Raw genomic sequence first — 21623 nt, 5'->3', positions numbered from 1 at the left:
TCCCTTTCGGTGCTCTCGCTGACCTGGGACAGCCTTCGTGTTAAGCATCACAGTGTCATTTGTTTGATTTGCTAAGAGTCCCACATGAGGCGAACCAACTCCATCAATGAGTTTATACACTAATGGGTGGAGAGGCACACACTTATCCTTTGTATTCCACACTTCTCTGATTATCGTGGCAGTCCTCTGCTCAAAAAAAAAAAAAGGCCAAAAAAAGGTACAGAAATGCCTACATCCTTCATAAAGAAAGCAGGAAGGCGTACACCGAGATAGAAATTGCACAAGTAAATGCACTGAACAATCATTATTCTAACACAATGCTGAGTGCAGGAATTTTCCTATTTCAAAATTGAACATAAGTGTGGAAACTGATAGACGCAGATTGAAGAATGCTTTCTTTCGGGGCCAGAAATGGCTTAGTTACATCATTGGGAAGGGGGGGGAGGATGTTCCAGGAGAGAAATCAGATTCCTGCCTCCAGGCAACAACAGGTCCTGTGATCCTCTGTGGTGACAGAGGATCCCAGACTCATCATCAAGGAGATCGCAGTCATTGGAAATGTATCCCATAAGATATACAGTAGGTTTTTACCATGTACTCCTTCCTGTCCCTGTCCGTTCCACCCCACCTTCTCACACTCCCAGACACCCCTCTTGTGACAAACTGGCAGGTTTGACAATAAGGGGCTCATCATGATAGTCCTGCCTCTCAAGGAGAGTCCAAAAATTGCAGGCAGTTGAATCAGTCCATATCAACAAAGGAAGAACGGGTCTTTTGTAAATTTAACGGCTCTTGATTGCTCATTCACAAACTAACTGCCCTCATATTCGTTGCACTACAACAGGGATAGGAGCACCCAGTATCGCGTAGCAGGTAGAGTAACAGACTAGGGCTCAGGAGGCCCGGGTTCAAATCCCAGCTCAGCCATGGAAACACACGGGGGATGTAGAGCTGATGAAGCCCCTTCTTATAAAGCCGTGAGAGGCTAATAGAGTCACTATACTCTGACTTGACACCACGGAACGACAACAGGAATAATTGTTCTAGGGGAACGTGGAAATTAATCAGTTTCTCTGCCGCGTGTCGTGAGGACCACAGCTGAGAGCAGAGGGAACAGGGAAGCCTGAGGGAGACGGCGGATAACATCACAACCCCTGCTACCCAGAAAATCCCTGGGCGTGGAACCCACAAGTCTTGGGTCCACGTGGCCTACCCCCCCCCCCATTTGCACTGTGTTGTTCTCCAAGTGAGTTACACCAAACCGGCCAGTCTAGGCAGCTGTTTTGCTATTTTCTTTCCCGATGGGTCCCCTGTTACGCAACACGATCTAAACAAGATGTGTGGGAAGGATATTGCCGCCTTCACCACCACAAGGTATTGTTGGACACTCTGCCTCGGACTAAAATCGTGCTATTTTAGCTACCGCGCCGAGAGAATAAATTTGCTCCAGAATAATCAATGAAATTCCCGGAACATTGACACCCAAGGACGGCTCAGAAATGGGGTTGTTGTGGTGGTTGAGCAACGCAGGGCCGACCCAATCCCCTCCAATCTCTCTCGCGCGCTCTCTCTCTTTTGTGTGTGTGGGGGATTTTCAGGGAAATCGAAAAAAGCAGGAACATGCAGAGACCTCAAGAAATCTGCCATCGTTAGGCACAAGGGTTTCGGACCACAATTTAGATGGCTTCAATGTCATTAGACAAATACTGTACGTGGGAGATAAAGTTATTGATACTTACTAATAGCAGCAATAATATGGCTTTGTGCTGCTGCTTTAAGACCAGAGGCAGTTGTGGGGGGAACGCGAGAGGGCGGGTGGGGTTGAGCCAGAATCCTCCTTGGGAAGAATTCCCAAACCAGTTTGGGACTATGCAGACCAGCTAGTTTATGCACCATTTTTTTTATTAGCCATGAGAATTAGGAATGGAACTTCCATGTACCAAGACAGTCTACCTCTAATACCTCTTTGCCAGAGAGCAGAAGTGGGAGGATGCTGTTGCCGTCATGCCTTTCTCTTGGGGTTTCCCATCGGGGCCTCTGGTGGGCCCCAGGAGGGAAATGAAAATGCTGGCCAAGAGAAGGCTCTTCTTGTGCAGTTTCTGCAGAGGCCGGGAGCAAGACGAGCACAGCATCGGCTTAAAGAGGCCCCTGCAAAAACCCACCCCAAAGAAAACGGTCCAGATTTGCAAGCTGCAGGCCCCCATCTAACACCACCACCCCCAACTAACACGCTGTTCGAAGGAAGCCCATCGGAATCCAAAGCTAAGGAAGGAAGGATGATAAACGAGGCCCTTTCCCAAACCAACGGAGGGAGAAAAGGGACGGTTCGGAGTCAAACAGGCAGAGCACATGGCCTAAATCAGCCCACGGCGCCAACAGCTGCCCTCTTCTGCAGTACAACCGAGCCAGATGGTCCTGCTTTTAGCAACGTACCCTCTCCCTGCATGTAAACACCCCCTAGACCCGTCCGGGAGGGAGCTGTTCAGAATCTACAAAGAGAGAGAGAGAGATCTTCCTTCTTTGACCTACATAAAGACAACATCTACCCCTCCATCAAACAGGACAGCCTGTAGGAGGGGGGTCTCCCAATGCTCCCCTCCGATCTCCCTTTCTCTCTCTTTTACCCCTTCCCCATCAAGCACCACCTTTAAAATCCATCCGTGAGCATGAGTGACGCATGCCATGTTTCGGTAGAGAGGCCAAGAGACTCCCTGTGGTTTCCCCACCCCTCCCTGCCCCATTTCTGCTCTCTCATACCCGGGCTCTCTCCCCCCCTTGCCCTTCCTCGGCCTCTCCCACTGACTCTGCCTCGGCTTTCATGGTCTGCTATCGCCCTGGTGGGTTTTCTCAACGGTGCTCTCAATGTTACAAAACAGAGGGGCGTGCAACTGATGCCTGGCCATTTGGGGAGGAGAAAGACTCCCGCTTGCCATTATTATATGATTATGAAGACTGATTATGACTCAGATTCCTTGCAACACAACAGCTGCGCTAAGTCCAGAAGGGGCAAAGCAGACAATAGGAAGGAGAAGAAGAAGAAGAAGAAAAATAAGGAGTTGATCCTTTCCAAATCAGTTTACTGGCCTTAAGGGATATAGCTGTTTTGTAACAAGTGCATCCTTCCGTTCTTCTAGTCCAGCATCATCAACCCTACTTAGCTTCAGAGTTTCCCTATCTAGAGATCCCTGGGATGTCTCCCATCCAAAACACTGACCAAGCCCAGGGCTGCTTAGCTTTTGAAACCAGTTGAGTTTGGGTGTGTTCAGATCGGCATGTGGTAGGGAACGCACCTAATCTCATACTGTCAACTCTGACTGGCAACAACAGCCCTACAGAGTCTCAGGGAGGATCCTTTCCTACCTGGAGGTCCTTAGGGTTCCCCCATCCAAATCTTAACCAAGCCCAACCCTGCTTAGCTTTTGAAACCAGATAAGGTTGGGTACGTTCGGTTTAACATGATACAGGAAACTCAACAACGCCCATTTAGCCTTATGTGTTCAACCCTGACTGGCAGCCGCAGCTCTCTAGGGTTTTCGGGATTTTCTCTCGTCCCGATCTGAAGATCCCTTGGCACCTTCCTTGCAAGTCCTAACCAAGCCCAACCTTGTTTATCTTCTGAAAACAGATGAGATCACGATTGTTCAGGTTCCTACGTGGCCAATCCACCCATCGACGGCAACGATCAGTGGTCGAGGGTGGCCAAAAGGCAGACCAACAAACCATCGGTGGTGGCCGGTGCCCATTTTCACTGGTAGGACAGATGGCACTGCATCGATGGGTGGGGCCCAAGGGTGGCAAGCAGAGCCGGGACAAACAACGGTATCCTTAACATGCACACGCACAGGTAGGCAAGCAGGCGATCGTATGAAAATGCAGTGGGAGGGGAACCCAGATGGGGCCCTGACCCTCCACCGCTCCTAAGGAGCTTGGCAGAAATGGGTTGTCTGGGGGCAGCCTGGACCTCCGGTGGGCACTGCCCTTTCCCCCTAATGGAACAACTTCCAATATTGTCAAAAAAAGAGAGGGGGGGATAGGAAACGGCTGGTTTTGCCCAATCAAGATAGGTCTGGGGGTCAGATGGGAAACCAACCATGTGCTCTTATTTATAATCCCCTCGCCCCTCCCCAGCCGGCTCCCCCTCTCCTTTGCCAACGCGCCCACCACCACCTGCCTTGCCATTGTCCCCACCTGCCCCTCCAAGAGCAGAACAGAGCTCGGGGGGGGGGGGGAACGTTAGATTCTTCTGGACAACACTTCCCAGAACGCTGGCCGGGTGGGGATTTTGGGATTTGTATTCGAGGCAAAGCAACATTGGCTGAGCTCTCGTTTAGAGAAAAACCCCCCCCGCACGGTGGATGCCAACGTGGGCAGACTGAGCCACCCTCCCCGGGACTGCCAAGAAGAGGAATCCCTGGTTCAGAGCCACCCAAACAAAGCCAGTCCAGCCGCTCCACAACAATACCAGCTGCCAGCCCCACCCCTGGCCACCCCTGGCCGCCCGCTTGGCAGGAGGTAGCTTGGAGCTCATGCCCCCACCCTTGTGTTTCTTCCCCCCCCCTTCTGCCTTGCCAGTGCCAGCCTTTGCGTCGGTGGCTGCGGCACCCGTCCCTGCCCAGCCTGCCCGCTGGTCGATGGTGCCAGGAAAGGCAAAAGATCCTCTACCCCCCCTCCTCCCCCCCCCGCCACCTACCCACCCAGCCCCTCCCCTCCCCAGAGCCATCCCCTCCCAGGTGGGTGTGTTTGCATACATTAACCACCCGGACCAGAGATGCCCGCAGTTTGCCACCCCATCGCGAGATACATAAACAAGGGAGGCCACGGGGCTCCCATCGCCCCCCCCCCGCAGATCCGTGCCCCCTTTAAAGCACACGCATAGGCGCACTCTATCAAAACACCCAGGGCAACCTCTTGGGCACAGGGACGCCCCAGCCCTCCACCCCCCAGGGAAGGCTCTCTGCCCCACTTTCTCCCCCCCCCCCAGCCCCGTCTCTTCGCTTCCCCAAAAGGGACGCCCTTTAGAACAGGTGGACCCGCGCGCTTCCTGGCGCATCCCTTTTTTTTCCCCAGGGGCATCCATTCCCTCGCCAACCCCCCCCCAAAAAAACACCCCTTGCGGAGAGAAAGAGGGTGCAGCGCCCCTACCACAGGGGCACCCCTTGTTTTTTCTGGGGGGGGGCGTACGGGCGGTACCGAGTTAAAACGTTGCCACTTTTTAAAAAAAAATCCCAGGGAAATATACTGATTTTAAAAAAAAACCTTGAGATCTCGCTTTCGATCTCTTTTTGAGATCCTGTGCCACCTCCCCTGCTCCCCCCCCTTGCCCAAAAGCTGCCTCCCCGGTCCGGCCGCGCTCCCACCGAAGGGAGACCCGTGAAGAGCGAAAGCATCACAAGCGCCGCGAAGCACCGCCGCCGCCGAAGCACCGTCGCTCCGAGCGAGACGACGGTCCCTTTTGAAAAGGATAACTCTTCCCCCATCCGCACCTTTGGTTTCTCTCCTTCCCCCCCCCGCCCCACCCTTTCAAGGCAAGCAACGCCAACCCCACCAACACTTTGATCAGCCGCCCCCCCACCCCCACCCGCCTCCTCCTCCTCCAAGCAAGAAAAGCGATGCGGGGGAGAGCGATGTAGGATGCAAGGTGGGGGGGGGACCAGAGATGGGCACTCACGGTCGCGGGAGAGGTTTCCTCTGCTGGAGGCGATCAGGAAGGAGCCCAAGAGGAGCCAGCTGTTGCAAGCCAGGGACCGCATTTTGGGAAGAGGGGGCGAGGGAGAGCCGAGGATGATGATGGGCGCTTTCGCTTCCCCCCTCTCTCTCTCCCCCCTCTTTGGCGTTGTTTTTTTTTTTTTAAGAGCAAAGCCAGAGGTGGCGGGACGTCGTCTTGAATCTTCGCCCCCCCGGATCCCTCTGGCCAAGGCGGGCCTTTCCCCCTCCCCAGTGGGGAGGCAAAAGGGGGGGGATTTCTAGCAAAGCAACCCCCCCAGGGCTGCTTCCCAGGGCCGCTCCGGCTTCCTCGCCCGCCTGCCCGCCCTTCCCCGCGGCGGTCGCCTGCCGACTCCAACCCGCAGGGGCCGCGGCGTCCACTCGCTGGCTAGATCGCTGGTACGCTGGAGCGCTGGCGGGCGGGCGGGATGGCGCGTCTCAACGGCAGGCAGAGCGAGAAGATGCTGCAGTAGCGGGGATTAAATAGAGCACCCGGGAGAGACCATGCGGACGCCCGGCAGAGGGGAGGCCGAGGAGAGACGGAACCGAACGAGGAGGCTGGGAGCAGGGGGGGGCGCAAGGCGGGCCAGCCTCGCTGATGGAGGGGGGGGGAGAGCTGGGAAGGGCTGCCAGACGCCTGGATTTGGGGGGAGAGAAGAAAGAAGAGACGCTCCCGGCAGCCGCCTGCCTCCCCGCAGCCTTCCTCCGAAGATGCTCCTTCTGGACCCCCCCCCACCTCCACCCTCCGTTGTTCCCTCCACCCACCCCTCCTGCGATACGTGGTGCAATCCAGATGGCTCTGTTTCCCCCCCCCCCCCAAGGGAGCAGGCGGGTGTTGCTGACACCGGGGCCTTTTCTCCCCCCCCTCCCGTCTTTCCTGCCCTCCCACCCCCCAGGCTAGACACGAAAAGAGCCCCCACCAACACTTCCAAAGGAGGAAGGGCTGGTCCTTCTGGGTCACAGGGCTTGGTTCTGAATTGTATTGGGGGGGCTTCGTCCTGGGCTGGCCAGCTTGGGGGAACCCCCCCCCGGCAAAAGGGGTTTTCCCCAAGAGGAGGGGCACGGTGCCCAAAGTGAACCCATCTGTCTTCTACAGCCCGGAGCAAGGATGGGCCGGGCAGGGCTAGGGCAAGTGGGGCATTTGTCCCAGTTGCCCAAACGCCTACAGAGGGCGCCAAAGAGTCAAGCCAGGTCAATAGATGCCGCCAACCAACCTCTACTGGGCTTGTCCAAGCAATGGGCTGAAAATGCCAGGCTTCATTGACAAAGCTGGCCCTAAGCGCTTTTACGTGGCAGTAAGCCCCACTACGCTCAACAGGGCTTCCCCCCCAAGAAGGCATCGATCCACCCACCCGCCTCCTTGCTTTCCTTCGGTGGTTTCATCCTTTTGAAGAATCACTTTCACAACTGAAGGCCATCATCCCTCTCGCTGCATGCCTTGGAAATAATGCGGTGGCGGGCTTAAGACATCGATTCCCAACCTGTGGGTCCCTTCATGTGGCTTGATTGTGTTCCTCACAATCCCTCAACTTGCTAACTGGGGTTCCTGGGAGATGACCCTGAACATCTCGGGACCTACGATCACGCTCCTTGATGCCATGGGGATTTCAAGACGCATGCACGCTAAGAAGGCAAAGGAAACAAACATACAGCCACAGCCCCAAACTTAAGGCTGCATTTTGCCCGTCTTGTTACCACTTCATCTTCCCTTCAGTCCTTCCGTACAAGTCAAAGCCGGAGGTTCTCACCTGAGTACGCGCATGCCATGCACGATTTACTAGCCCCATATTGCAGGTGGGGAAAAGGATATCTAGCCATTTTTACTTTCCTGAAGTCATATAGTAAGAGGGAGATTTGAACCAGTGGTATCTGGCTCATGCTCTTGGCCCATCACATAGACTGGCTGATTTAAATTTATATCCCATCTGTCCACCAAAAACAGTAATAAATTATATAATACAGATTTTTTAAAAATCTGATTAAAACATTGCATTAAAAAACCTATCAAAGAATACATAGTTGGAAGCACAACTACGAAAGTAGGCAATTGCATCCATTGGCTGAAGTCCTGTTGCTTAGCGTGGTGAGCTGAACTCGAGTAGACCTATTGAATCACTGAGGATTTGATGAGTCAACTTCTCCTTTGACTGAAATGGACCTACTCTAGTTGCAACGTAGTATGCTAAAGGAAGTTACAGCTAGAGTCGGCCCATCGGAATCAACAGAACCGATGGAGGAGTTGACTCACCAAATCCCCACTTGATTCAATGGGCCTACTCTAGTGCAACAGACTATGCGAAACGACAGGGTTTCAGTCTTGGACAGAACAACAGCGTATGCACCATATGCTTGCCATAATTTTAAAAGAAGTCTCTACTTGCTAACGGTGAGGCAACAGAGAGATGGCCAGCCTGGTTTCTCTTAGCAAGGCATTCTAGGGTTTTGAAGCTACGACCCAAAAAAGGCTGTCTTGCGCATACCAATAAGATGTGCTTCCTCTAAGGAGCCTTCTAAGAAGCGTTTCACCTGGAAACCTTAAGACAAGGGCAAATGTGTATGAGGCAATGTTGGTCTGTAAGAGCAGTCTAACAGTGACAAAGCCGTAAATGCAGGATTTGTCCCAAACATTGACGCTGTTGCATCAGTGGGTGTTAGCAACACATCTAGCACTAGTCAAGGATGCTTGTTGCTGCCTCATGTGGTAAACTCTCCTCATTGCATGTGTTGAGGAAGAGGATTGTCGTCATCAGTATGGGATTTTTGTTGTCGTCGTTTAGTCATTTAGTCGTGTCCGACTCTTTGTGACCCCCATGGACCAGAGCACGCCAGGCCGTCCTGTCTTCCACTGCCTCCTGGAGTTGTGTCAAATTCATGTTGGTCGCTTCGATGACACTCTCCAACCATCTCCGTCCTCGGTCGTCCCCTTCTCCTCTTGCCCTCACACTTTCCCAAGGACCTTAAAATTTTTGAAGGACCTTAAAAAAATAATGAAAGGACTTCTACTCCTTTAATTTAGCTTAAATTAACTCTACAGGACTAATTCAGCAAGAACCCCCCCCCCCAAGGCCAAGTTATGGAAGTGAAATCCCTCAAATGGGCAGAAGGCAGAGTAGCTCCCTGACCTCTTTGCCATTCCTGGGCTGCCTGCATCATCCATTGGTAAGAAAAATGCACCCCCCCCCTTACCTGCTGCACTGTGGGAAGACTGAGATTCCCCGAGGCTCCCAAAAGTGCATGGAATTATGAGCTCCAACAGAGGCAGCCCCTATATAAAATGTATGGGGGGGGGCTTTACCTCCTGTCCTTTTGACAGCGTTCACTCCCATAATTCGGTGTAGCTTCACAACTTCTGCTGTGGAAGCTGCTTCTGCAATCCGATGAGGTGCTTGGCAAACGTGGCCGGGTGTACAACAGGCACCTAATTGAGATCACTGCATCTGCTCTGTTTAAGTTATGTGCACATAAATATAGAAAAGGATGGTGCTATCTATCTTCAAAGTGTTGCCACTCCTCTAATTATTATTGGCGAGAATCCTGTTTCGTAGCCCCACCTGCGCAACAGGAGTGACATCATCAGCCAGGGCAGATTGCCACTAATTAAAGACTGCCTTTTTCCATTCCAAGGTGCCCTGGTATCATATCATTGGAGGTGAGTTATCTGCGTCCGGAAATTTTTTTAAAAGGTGGCATTGTGACATGGTGGGTGATGTCACTGCTGTTGGACAGGCGCTCCTGCACAACAAGACGCAGGCCATGGTTATCCATATCATTTAAGGCCCTTAGTAAAGATAGTTCTGGTCCTGGACGGACTCCACTCATCTAGGCTGGCGATTGGCTCCCCTCTGGCAGGAAGGAATATAAGAGGACTGGTAGCAACAAGGTCACTGGGATATCTGACATGACTTCATCTTGGTGGCTTTTCTCCTGGTTTTCCCCCCTGCTCTTGACTGGTTTTATGGCCACTCTTGCTTTCTGGCTTCACGTACGGTCCATCATCTCACCCTGATATTTCCACAAATAAACAATATCAAGTACTCTTTTCTCCTGTCTGTCTGAGAATTTATCACCCATTCATTGGGTGACAATGAATTCTGACCGAGGGGGAAATGCAATGTTTATTTCTCTCCACCTTGGTCCACGCTATGCATCATTTGATCATTCTCATCATGTCTCACCCTACCCACTGCAAATTTCCTTCCCTATACAAACACTGGAGGAACTTCAGACAGAATGAGAAGAGCTGAGGAGAGGAGCGAGATGAGGATGGGGAGAGAGATTCGTCCCTTCCTACCATCAACCTCTGTTTCCCACACCGGAAGGAGAACTCTTTCATTAAACTGTGTTGTTTTCAGGCAGACCTGTTCCACTGAGAGGTGTGTGTGTATCAGGGTAAGCCAGGCACTGCCTCCCCATCTGGGGGTCTGAAGGTGTGGTATTTGTCCATCCCCCCCCCCAGGAGGCAGAGTCAATGATGTGGATTCCCCGTTGAACCAACCAAAGGGCGGTTCTTCAGTGGAGTTTGATGCTAAATCTAAAAAGTTGTATTTATTGATTTACAGTGGTGCCTCGCTAGACGATGATAATCCGTTCCACTGAAATCGCTGTTTAGCGAAATCATTGTCTAGCGGAAAGCATTTCCCCATTGGAATGCATTGAAACCTGTGTAATGCGTTCCAGTGGGGAAGAATCCTCGTTGCGAACCGCTGATCGGCTGTTTAAATAGCTGTCTTGCGAAGTTTAAGTCCCGAAAACACCCATTTCGTGAGCACGGAGGGAGCGTCAAAATCGTTGTCTAACGAAAATCGGTTTGCGAAGCCAGGACCAAACATTGTCCAGTAAAATTCCTCCATAGGAATCACTGTTTTGCAAATCGCTATAGCAATTGCAAAAAGTCAATGTCGCTGTAATTTTATTTATTTGAAATATTTTTACCCGACCTTAAAAGGAACCCAAGGAAGCTGACATCAATCGAAGACAATATCTGAAAGCCAAAGACAGTAAATATAGAAAATATTGCAAAAGACTCAAATACTACACTAAAAATGGTAAACAATGTCAACCCAAAAAAGAGCCATTTAAAGCAACAAGGCTCAACAAACCAGTTTAAAAAACCCTTAGCCAGTGACTAAGGGAAACTCTGCCTGAACAGGAAGGCATGAATGTGTCTTGACAAGGGAAGAGGACAGATACCTAGGCAGGGTGAGCCTCACCCACTGTTGGCTTTGAATCCCAGCGGGCACCGAAAACCACTGCCTTATTTCCTGTTTTTCTTCCTTGCCAGGCTGGGGGACTCTAAAGCTTCTAGGCTTGTCCTTACAGCTGAAAATTCACATTGCTGCTCTAAAAGCAGCAGGGGAGAGCGAAAGAGGGAGAGAGAAAGAAGGAGGGAGAGAATTAAACTCAGCAGTTGCTGAGGCTGATCTTTCCACAACAAGCCGCTGAGATTTCAGCCCTCAAGCATTTTGGATCCGTGGGAGAGGTGGCAAGCGAGGATATAAACAAACAACAAATAGCGGGAGATCTTCAAGGAGGTGTGCCCGCGCCCTGGCACACGCCAGCCTCCCGAAATAAATAAATAAATAAATTCGGAGAGGCTCTCCTCCAGGCGAACCCCAGGCGACCGAAGAAGCAAACACACACAGAAACACAAGGTGGAACAGAGGACTGACTGGAAGTTTGCTTGAGAGTAAGGCATGCCAACAGAAATTGATCTGTCAAAGTGAGAGGTTTGTAACAGAAGCCTCGGTAAGCCAACAAGGGAGCACGGATGCGTGCAAGCAGGATTGGAAACGGTGCTTCCTTGCTGTTTGTAATTTTTGGCAAGACCCAGCTAAAAGACATATTTCAATTCACAGCAGACTGAATGCCCAGATCCTTCCATCTCTACACCACCCTTTTCAGGGTTATAATATTAATTAGACGGATATTTAACACACTGGCAATTGGGTCCAAACATTTCCTAATTGATGATTGATGACCAGCTCAAAGGTCCTTCTACTCCAACAATGTTGCCACTCCGACCCCTTCGGAAAACAGAGAGGTTAAAGCTGAAGGCTTTGTCCTGCTATTTGTCTTGCACAACTCGTGTTCAAGGATATTCTGTCCCTGACTATGGAGGTTCTATCTAGCTGCCATGATTAATAGATGTTGACACCCACCATTGATTTCTTTAATCATTTGTATTGCTTTCCAGGCTTGGGGCCAACATGAGCTCTTAGCAGATTCCATAAACCTAATTCCTCAATGCGTGAAGTGTTCATTTCTTGTCTATCAGCTTTGTCGGATGACCTCATGTTCTACAGGTACACGAGAAACATTTCCCTGTCTTTCCATTCTCTCTCTATCACTCCTAAAATCATAAATTGCTGTCAAGCCTCCCAAACCCTCTTAACGCTGCAGCGCTAGACACATCTCAGATGGGACAGTCTTCTGAGTAGGCACATAAAGCATTGTATTGTTAATATTTTTATCTTCCTTTCAACAGCCCAGGATTAGAATGTGAAACGGTGGCTGAGAAGCCATCTGGCCCAGTGGTCCCCAACCTTGGGCCTCCAGATGTTCTTGGACTGCAACTCCCAGAAGCCTTCACCACCACCTCCTCTGCTGGCCAGGAATTTCTGGGAGTTGAAGTCCAAGAACATCTGGAGGCCTAAGGTTGGGGACCACTGATCTAGTCCACCCTCTGCTCAGGGGAGGCTGGGGAATTCACTGTCCAGGCAGCTGTCCTGGGTGCTGAAAGCACATTCCCAAAACAGATTTGGCACCTTGGGGATCAACACCCTTAAAGTTCAGGCTTACATTTGACACCAATCTGCTGCCCTGTACAAATTGTCACAGTGGCCAACCTCTGCTGGCCCCCTTCGGTGCACACTTCGAGGAGGCTATTTTCTCCAGCCCCTGCCAAAACTAGAGTTGGCTAGAATACTTTTTTATTATTGTTTGCTTCTCTCACTCTCTCTCTCTCTCTCTCCTTCTTAAAAAATAATTCCCTGGAGCACAAGTCTCAATGCTTTTTGAAAACAACAACTGCCACCACGACAATCTGCTTCTACAATCTCTAGTGGAAAGGGGTCTGTTGGTCCCACCGTGATGTGTAGGGTGGGGACCACTGGTTTAAGGTTTTCCCCCACCTGATCTACAGCTTCTCTGACAGAAGCTCTCCACCCTCTTGCTTAGCTACCTGGATGGAAGGCAAGCCGGCCGCACCCCGAACTGGATATGCTTTCCCGAAATGAACATACAGAGGATACAATTTTGACCCTTTTATTCATTTCACCGTGGACAAACACTGCTATTTTCTTTTGTTACTATGCCCTGAAGGTATTAAGCATTCAGACCAGACTCTATAATCAGAGCAAGACAGTTGCCTATCCCCTGAAGAGAGACTTTGCATTTTGAAGGTGTTATTATTCCCTCTAACCACTAAGTAATAGTACACAATTTGGTGTCAGGCTGCTTCTTGTATTTTTTTAACCTACTGCACTGCCTAAAATTAATCTCCGGATTTGCTAATATAAACACTGATTTACTTCTCCTCTCTGTCTAGTAAGACAGTCTGTCTAGTAAGACTGCCCGAAACAAAACAGAGAGAGATCTGGATTATTTACATATTTATTTATTAAATTTATACCCGGACATCTAGACCGATGTCTACTCTGGATTACAGCTCCCTGATACATTTTCAAAATGCCAGTGGATTCCCCCCCTCCCCCGTTCTTCATTCATTTGAGTAGGTAGGCTGTGGTTCATGAATGCTCACATGGTAATAAACCTGCTTTAGCTTTTAAAGCTGTCATGCTCTGTAATCTTACTTTCTTATTCCTCACACCCTGAGCATCATCTAATCCTTGCAGTATTTTGCAGCCATTCTAGCTTGAGGCTAGGGCATCAGCCTACATGAGCTGCTTAGCACGTAATTACAAGCGGTGCTCTATCTAGTGGTAAAAAGACAGCTGCTTGTTACAGTCTGTGCTTTCCTTCTCCTCTGCATCTTGCATTCCAGCGGAATTTTGTTTTATAATTACTAATTGGAAAGTAAACAGGAGCTTCATTCTTCAGAAGTCTTACTGATGACCAACATGGCCTGCACGTGTGTCTGGCCGTTTATATTGATGAAGAGTTCTGGAAAAACTGAAAGCTTGTTTTTGCTGACATTTTGGTTGTTCCGAGTAAAGGTTTGGAGATTCCTTTCCTCCACCACCCACATTACTAACACAGCCCTGTGTGCATTCCATGGATCATTCCAGTCACCAATTTCTGTAACCTTACAATAATATATTACATATTCTCTGATCAAGCTTCTAATATCCAAAGAAAAAGAACATGTACGTTTCAGTTCAAGTGACTGATTCAAATTTGATCCCCTTACTTTTATTTGTCAACTAACATGGAAAAGAATTAATCAACTAATAGTTCTTTTTAAAATGGCAGCTCTACTGTTTCTCTCATCACATATGAATCTGATGAAACTCTGCAAAGTCAGCCGTTAAAGCTGTAACCCATATATCTCAATTCATTTCCGATATTTTGCATATTGGATTCTGGGCACCACAAAAAAAAAGAGAAAGAAATTAAAAATGATCTTTCAGAAAGGTTAGAAAACGTTGCTTCGGGTGACACAGAACACTTTTTTTTGTCCTTTCAGCCTTTATTAGCTCCAGAGTTGTATGTCATTCCCCCGATTTCCAGTATGACTTTACCCACCAAGCTGCAAATTCCAAACTCAATCGGCCTGATGCTGACCTGTTTGTATGAAGCCTTGATCAAAATGGAACATCCAGGAGCCATTCCTGGTGCAAGACAACAATTGCAGTGGTTTGTGTTTTCCACTGCAAGTCAGGGACTTACAAATTGACTTGGATCTGGACGAAAACCAAATGGGATGGCATAAACATGGTGATTCTGCAGGTGTAATACATCTTGACTTCAGCAAGTGCTTTCACAAAGTGCCCCAAGATATTTTAATTAGCAAGCTAACCAGCTGTGGGCCAAGCAGGACAACTATCAGGTGGACACATCGCTGGTGACCGAATCATACTCAGAGAGACTGCTTCTCAATGGCTCCTTCTCCAAGTGGGAGGAAGCAATAAGTGTGGTACCCCAAAGCTCTATCCTTAGCCCTGTGCTCTTCAACACCTTTATTAACGACTTTGAGGAAGGGTGCAGGGAATGCTCTTCCAATCTATGGATGACATCAAGTTGGGTGGAATAGCTAATATCCTGGAAGACAGGAACAACATTCAAAAAGATCTTGATAGGCTCAAGCGCGGAGTTGAAAACAACGGAATGAAATTTAACAGGGATAAGGGCAAAATTCTACACAGTTACAAGATGGGGGACACCTGGCTCAGTAATACTACGAGCAAGAAGGATCTTGAAATTGTTGTAGATCAAAAGCTGAATACGAGCCAACAGGGCAATGTGGCTGCAAAAAAGGCAAATGTGATTTTAGGATTCATTAACAGAAGTATAGTCTCCAAATCTCTCTCTACTCAGCACTGGTTTGGCTTCATCTGGAGTACAGTGTCCAGTTCTGGACCACACTTTAAGAAGGATGGCAACAAACTGGAACAGGGTTCAGAGGAGGTCAACAAGAATGATCAGAGGAAACCAAGCCCTAGGAGGAAAGACTGAAAGAACTGGACATGTATAGGCTTGAGAAAAGAAGACTGGGCACTCCAACGCTGAAGGCATTCAAGAGAAAGCCGGAGAACCATCTGGTTAGATATACTTTCATTCGGATTCCTGCAATGGGGGTGGGTGGGGGTGGACTCAGTGACCCTCTAGGTCCCTTCCATCTCCATTATTCTATGAATCTATGAATATAAGTCAGTCTGTGGCTGCATGCCTTTGACCCAATCGGAATGAAGGAGAGACGCCACCTAACTTTGGTTTTCATTGTGGCCCCACCTACCACTGGCTATGTTTCATTTGTCTGTGACCAAGATACACCTTAGATTAGAATATCCACTGTCATGTTACTTAATGACTAACCCTGTTTCATCCTTTCACTCAAGTGCTGCTCTAAGTCTGAGGGATCTGTAAGCGCGAGACCTTCTAGGATCACTTGTACCTATCACCCACATCTTCACATTAGCCACAGAAGCCCAGCTCACTTGCCTAGTAGTAACCTCTATTACATCACTGGGCGTTAGCAGCAGGGCCTTTTTCTGTGGTGGCCCCATCCTTATAGAATACCCTAACACAGGGTGTTTGTGTGGCTTCAGAAATCTGAACGGCCCAATCAGCTATTCAATGAAGGGATGGCCCACTCCTTACAAAATCTTATAATTTCCTCCACTATTGTAGCCTTAAATGCCTATGTTGCTACAGTATTTAGTTTAGTTATAATTTCTACTTTGCTGTTTCAAAATGCCGCCTGGTTCTCTGCCTTGAGGAGGCTTTTTTCTTGGAAAAACAGTATAGCAATAAATGGCTAAATTAGAAAGTATATTCTGCATCCACTTGCCAATGGCTGCCCCATCGCCTGAGATCAGACAGGAGCATGGGACATCACGAGGAGGAGTTGAAGGGCGACAAAGTCCCCCATGACTCCACCGACCACCAAGCAGCTGCTCCCTTTGTTACCCACAATCCCCTGTAGAGATGTCAGATTGCTGTGGGGCATTGTGGGTAAGTAGAGTGGTGGCTATCGGATATTCATTGGAGTGCCGTAGCAAGGGGCGTTGGGGTAACAATGGGATCTTGGCGACTACTCGAACTTTTTTTGGGCCATAGACCCCGGGATCCTGCAGCCAGCAGGAACATCCTGGGAACTGGAGCAATGGAGGATAGGGACCCAGATGTTATGGACTGATGTGTCCATTCTGGGATTTAGTCTGTACTTTTAAAAGCGCTACCCAGTGTGCTGAATCTCTTTGTCAGAGAGGGCTCAGGGCACCTTGGATAGCTCTGAAGGTTTCCTTGGATAAAGCCCATAAAGGTCAGATGCTGTGGGTTAAACCGCAGAAGCCTCTGTGCTGCAAGGTCAGAAGACCAGCAGTCGTAAGATCGAATCCCCGTGTGCTCCTGTCGCTTGTCCCGACTCCTGCCAACCTAGCAGTTCGAAAGCATGTAAATGCAAGGAGATAAATAGGTACCACCTCAGTGGGAAGGTAACAGTGTTTCGTGTCTAGTCACGCTGGCCACGTGACCACGGAAACTGTCTTCAAATGAACGCTGGCTCTACAGCTTGGAAACGGGGATGAGCAACGTGCCCTAGAGTCGGAAACGACTGGACTAAACGTCAAGGGGAACCTTTACCTTTCCCTAAGATCTAGAGCAGATTCCTTTGTCCTGCGCCATCTGAGTCACCAACCTCCAGTGAGTTGAGGTGCCCCCCCACTCCCAAAATAACTTTGCTAGGCTCTCTGAGGACAGCTCCCACTCACCGAACCACTGACAGGATGGCCAGGGAGGTGTTCGGTGGGGTAAGCTGTCCCCACAGCGTCTGCTTGACTGTTCCTCTCACATCGCTTTATGTCTCCATTCTCGCTGCAGCCACGGGTAACACTTGTGAAATTCAAGAGCAAACGAGAGTCCCTCTGAGGGGGGAAAGAAGGCTTTGAAATCAGGCTTAGAAGGAATCAACTAGACAGGTATGCACTCTCAGAGGTCAAGCAGGGGGACGTAGCCAAGCTTAGAGGAGGCCGATAATCTCCAATATATCAGACAGATAAAAGAACTAGGTAATGCCAGCCCTGGCTCCTTTCTGCCTTCCGCCTGCCTTCTTCCTTATGACAGACAGGCCTGGCACAACTCCGAGGCAGCTGTAAACCAACACACACACCCCAGCTCAAATGATGAAATTTGAGGCTCAGATCAGGGAGGGATCAACGCTTCCTCAAATCTGTACTCACATGAGGCAAACTCATCCAGAAAAAAAGGTCCAGGTATCAGGCAAAGTACCACCACATTCCGCCACATCTGTGATGCTAAATTAGGGCTCCCAGCTTTTTTTACCAAATGGCTTTTTATCTGAACCATGTACAGGCTGGTACAAAACAGACCCAGTGGCCAGTGGCTGAAGAGAAGACTCCCTGGAAAAGACCCTGATGTTGGGAAAGTGTGAGGGCAAGAGGAGAAGGGGACGACAGAGGACGAGATGGCTGGACAGGGTCATCAAAGCGACCAACATGAATCTGACCCAACTCCGGGAGGCAGTGGAAGACAGGAGGGCCTGGCGTGCTCTGGTCCACAGGGTCACGAAGAGTCGGACACAACTTAACGACTAAACAACAACAACAAAGTAGCTGACAATTTCATTTTAGGCTGGAATTTGCAAAATTTGTCACATTTAACAGGGAAAATAAAATGAATTAATTAAAAATCTTATTCTGCACTGATTACCAGGCATTATAAGAATGGTAATATATGAATTATACTTCTATAATTAGAAGTGGAGGGTGCACGAAAATTAGTTAAGTTGCTTTTCTATTTCTAGTTGTTTTTATGCATCATCTGTATTTTTTGTGTGTTTTTTTCTGAAGTTCTGTTTGTATTTTGTAGTTTTGTCAGTATTATTTTAAAAATTTTAAAAAACTAAAAGTGAATGAATTAAAAAGAATGATTAAAAATAAGTTGAAAACAATTAATAAAGAACAATTAATTTTTTAAAAATACTGAATATGGAAGGCAGCCAAAGAGGCGAAATCACGCACCTCCATGGTAGAGCTGTACACCAAGTAGGAAAAAGTACATAGAGAGGAAGGTACGGTTGAGAGTAAGAAAGAAATGTTGAGACATTTTGTACAAATGCACATTGAAAAAGTCTACTATTTGGCTGCCACTGCTCTTCCAGAAGTATGTTGAGAGATGCTAGCAAATTGTGATCAGAACAAGATAATACAGCACCAGGCCCATCCACTTTATAGACATCAACCCCCAGACAATGTTCAAAACTGAAGAAAGGTTTTCTGCATGTATTTCAAGCTCTAAATATTAATCCAGAAGAGGCTAGGGTAAACCTGTTGAGAATAAAAAAAACCAACTTGCCAAATGGATGCATGCTGAAGAGTGTCTCCCACCAGGACAAGACTCTGGCTGGACCCTCTGAAAGTCCCTTAACACTGTAATCCCCAACCTTGAATCTACAGATGTTCTTGGACTACAACTCCTAGAAGCCTTCACCACCCACCTCTGCTGGCCAAGATTTCTGGGAGTTGAAGTCCAAGAACATCTGGAGGCCCAAGGTTGGGGACCACTGCCTTAACAGACTTTGGAGTGAAGTAGGAAGATCAAAGCAATAATCAATCAAAATGGGGCTACTTGGATACAGGACAAAATTTCTGTGATACAGAGAAATTCATTTTGATTGATTATTGCTTTGATCTTCCTACTTCACTCCAAAGTCTGTTCAGGCAGTGGTCCCCAACCTTGGGCCTCCAGATGTTCTTGGACTAGAAATCTTGACTTCTGTGCATGCATTTTATGCCCCACTACATGCACAAAAGAGATCTAGCAAATGGCTGCGATAATGCTGTTGAAGTAGCCGTTCAATGCTTTTAAATTTTACCTACATTTCATATACTGTACATTCATAATTTTAAATTGTGAAACACACAGATATGAAGGCAGGAAGGCAAATAAATGTAGGATCAACTGTGGATTTTGCTGAGAATTATCTGCTATACTCGCGCAAGCTCTTTCATTTTCCTTCTAATGTTATTATCTCATCACCCATCAAATATACAAAAGGATGTTTTAAGAATCCATAGTTTTAAAATGGAGAGATGTTGTGTGGAGAGTTTAAAATGACAAGGGCTTATGCTTTGGGAAGGGGGTGTGGGAGAGAAATGGAAGGCTTTAATGGGAATGTTTGTTACAGGGATATTAGGACCACATATTTGGGATACAACACTTAACTTACCCTTTACTTGTGAGTAAATTCCGTGCTCTTCTCAGGCAGCTTATATCTTATGTACGTGGGTTGCGCTGTCTTTGATGAGCTAGTTTGGGTTAATCACTTAAAAACATTTTCATTGACTTTTTAAAAAGGGGATCATATTAAGTCTGTTTGGCAGATAGTCAAATGTTCCTGCTTTGCAGCTGATTTAATTTAATTTTTTAAAAATTTAATATTATCAAGTGCTTATAAAAAGGATATTTGGCATGCGTCGAATTACGAGGGATATTACGGATGGTATCTGTTCATCTCATTTGTAAATAACAGGCCATTGGTTAAATTAAATGTTTCCCTGACAGACATATGTCATCCAGATCAGATATACTTGCGGTTTAAGTAATGTGAAGTCCCATTATAATGATATACTGACTTTGTATCTCTCCTAAGTTTCAGTTGTCTTGTGTGTAGGGTTTTTTGGTTGTTCTTTTTTCTCTTCTTGGGCTATTGTATGAAAATGCTTGTCAGATTGATTTAGAAGAAGGAGAGAAGAGAAAATGTCTTTTTATACTGAAAGAAAAGGGTGGGAAGTTGTAGGCCCCTCCAGATGCGCTTGGACTTCAACTCCCATCTTGCCCTCTAAAAAGTTGCTGTTCCAGTCCTCTTGCACAACTGAGGCCTTGTGTAATGCATGCCTTGAGAGTGGAAGAGAAAAGAAAGAAAGAAAAGAGGGTAAGAGAGAGAAAAGGGGGAAAAGGTGTTGAGAGTAGAAATATGAGACTGTAAGCTCCTTGGTTACAGGAGATCATGGCCACTGGTCCCATCACCTCCTGGGAATTAGAAGGGGAAGATATGGAGGCAGTGACAGATTTTACTTTTTTGGGCTCCATGATAACTGCAGATGGTGACAGCAGCCACAAAATTAAAAGACGCCTGCTTCTTGGGAGGAAAGCAATGACAAACATCGATAGCATCTTAAAAAGCAGAGACATCACCTTGCCAAGAAAGGTCCGCAAAGTCAAAGCTATGGTTTTTCCTGTAGTGATGTATGGAAGCGAGAGCTGGACCATAAAGAAGGCTGACTGCAGAAGAATTGATGCTTTTGAATTGTGGTGTTGGAGGAGACTCTCGAGAGTCCCCTGGACTGCAAGGAGATCAAACCTATCCATTCTGAAGGGAATCAACCCTGAGTGCTCACTGGAAGGACAGATCCTGAAGTTGAGGCTCCAATACTTTGGCCGTCTCATGAGAAGAGAAGACTCCCTGGGAAAGACCTTGATGTTGGGAAAGTGTGAAGGCAAGAGGAGAAGGGGACAACAGAGGATGAGACGGATGGACAGGGTCACCGAAGCAACCAACATGAATTTGGAACAACTCCGGGAGGCAGCGGAAGATAGGAGGGCTTGGCGTGCTCTGGTCCATGGGGTCACGAAGAGTCGGACATGACTTAACAACTAAACAACAAACAACAACAAGCTCCTTGGAGCAAGGATCTCAGCCCTTCTGTGCAGTCAAGCCCCTGACTCACTGACCCTTCTCAATTAATAAACAAATCAGTTTGGTAAAGCTCATTAACTCTAGGCATGTAGACCCCCAAACCCAGGTGTGGGAAAGAACAAACACAGCTGAGCTGAGCTCACCCTGGTACTTACCAGGGTGAAGAGCTTATTAGCGAGAGCAGCTAGCGAACATGCCACCATTACGGGCGGGCAAGAAATGGTCATGGCCTGATAGCCTCCATGCCCTCGCAGAAAGCAGCCACTGAGAGAGAAGGCTAAGCATCCCCACCACCACCAACAACAAAAGGTTTGTGTGTCCCAAGGAAAGGAGAGGAGAGAATATGGGGCATTAAAAAGGCACTCTCCGGCAGGCAAAACAAGAGGGAGCCCTTGGTCCTGGTTATGTCTCGGCCCCTATGAATGCATGCACAGTTCCTTTGCTAGGAGAGCATAAGGAAAATTCATCACTAGGGGCTGCCATTTTGAGGGTTACCCCATCTCACAGCAGTGTGGCACGGCTGTCGGCCATCCTTCATCTTCTGCTCTTAAAAAAGGTCATTGTGTAAATGGCCTCCATGTTT

At 48.2% G+C, this 21623-nt stretch overlaps 1 protein-coding gene across 1 annotated transcript in view; it reads right to left on the bottom strand.

Moving 5' to 3' along the window:
• Positions 1 to 6153, bottom strand: part of CADM3 (cell adhesion molecule 3) — a 115116-nt gene extending 108963 nt beyond the window's left edge. Inside the window, exon 1 of the mRNA XM_072984247.2 lies at positions 5669 to 6153. Within this exon, the coding sequence (XP_072840348.1) occupies positions 5669 to 5750 (82 nt within the window). The 5' untranslated portion in view covers positions 5751 to 6153. The remainder of the gene's footprint in view (positions 1 to 5668) is intronic.
• Positions 6154 to 21623: the final 15470 nt, after the last annotated feature.

Source organism: Pogona vitticeps, chromosome 15, assembly GCF_051106095.1.
Source record: "Pogona vitticeps strain Pit_001003342236 chromosome 15, PviZW2.1, whole genome shotgun sequence".
NCBI lineage: Eukaryota > Metazoa > Chordata > Lepidosauria > Squamata > Agamidae > Pogona > Pogona vitticeps.
The sequence above is the reverse complement of the archived record's forward strand: the minus strand, read 5'-3'. Positions and strand labels throughout refer to the sequence as shown.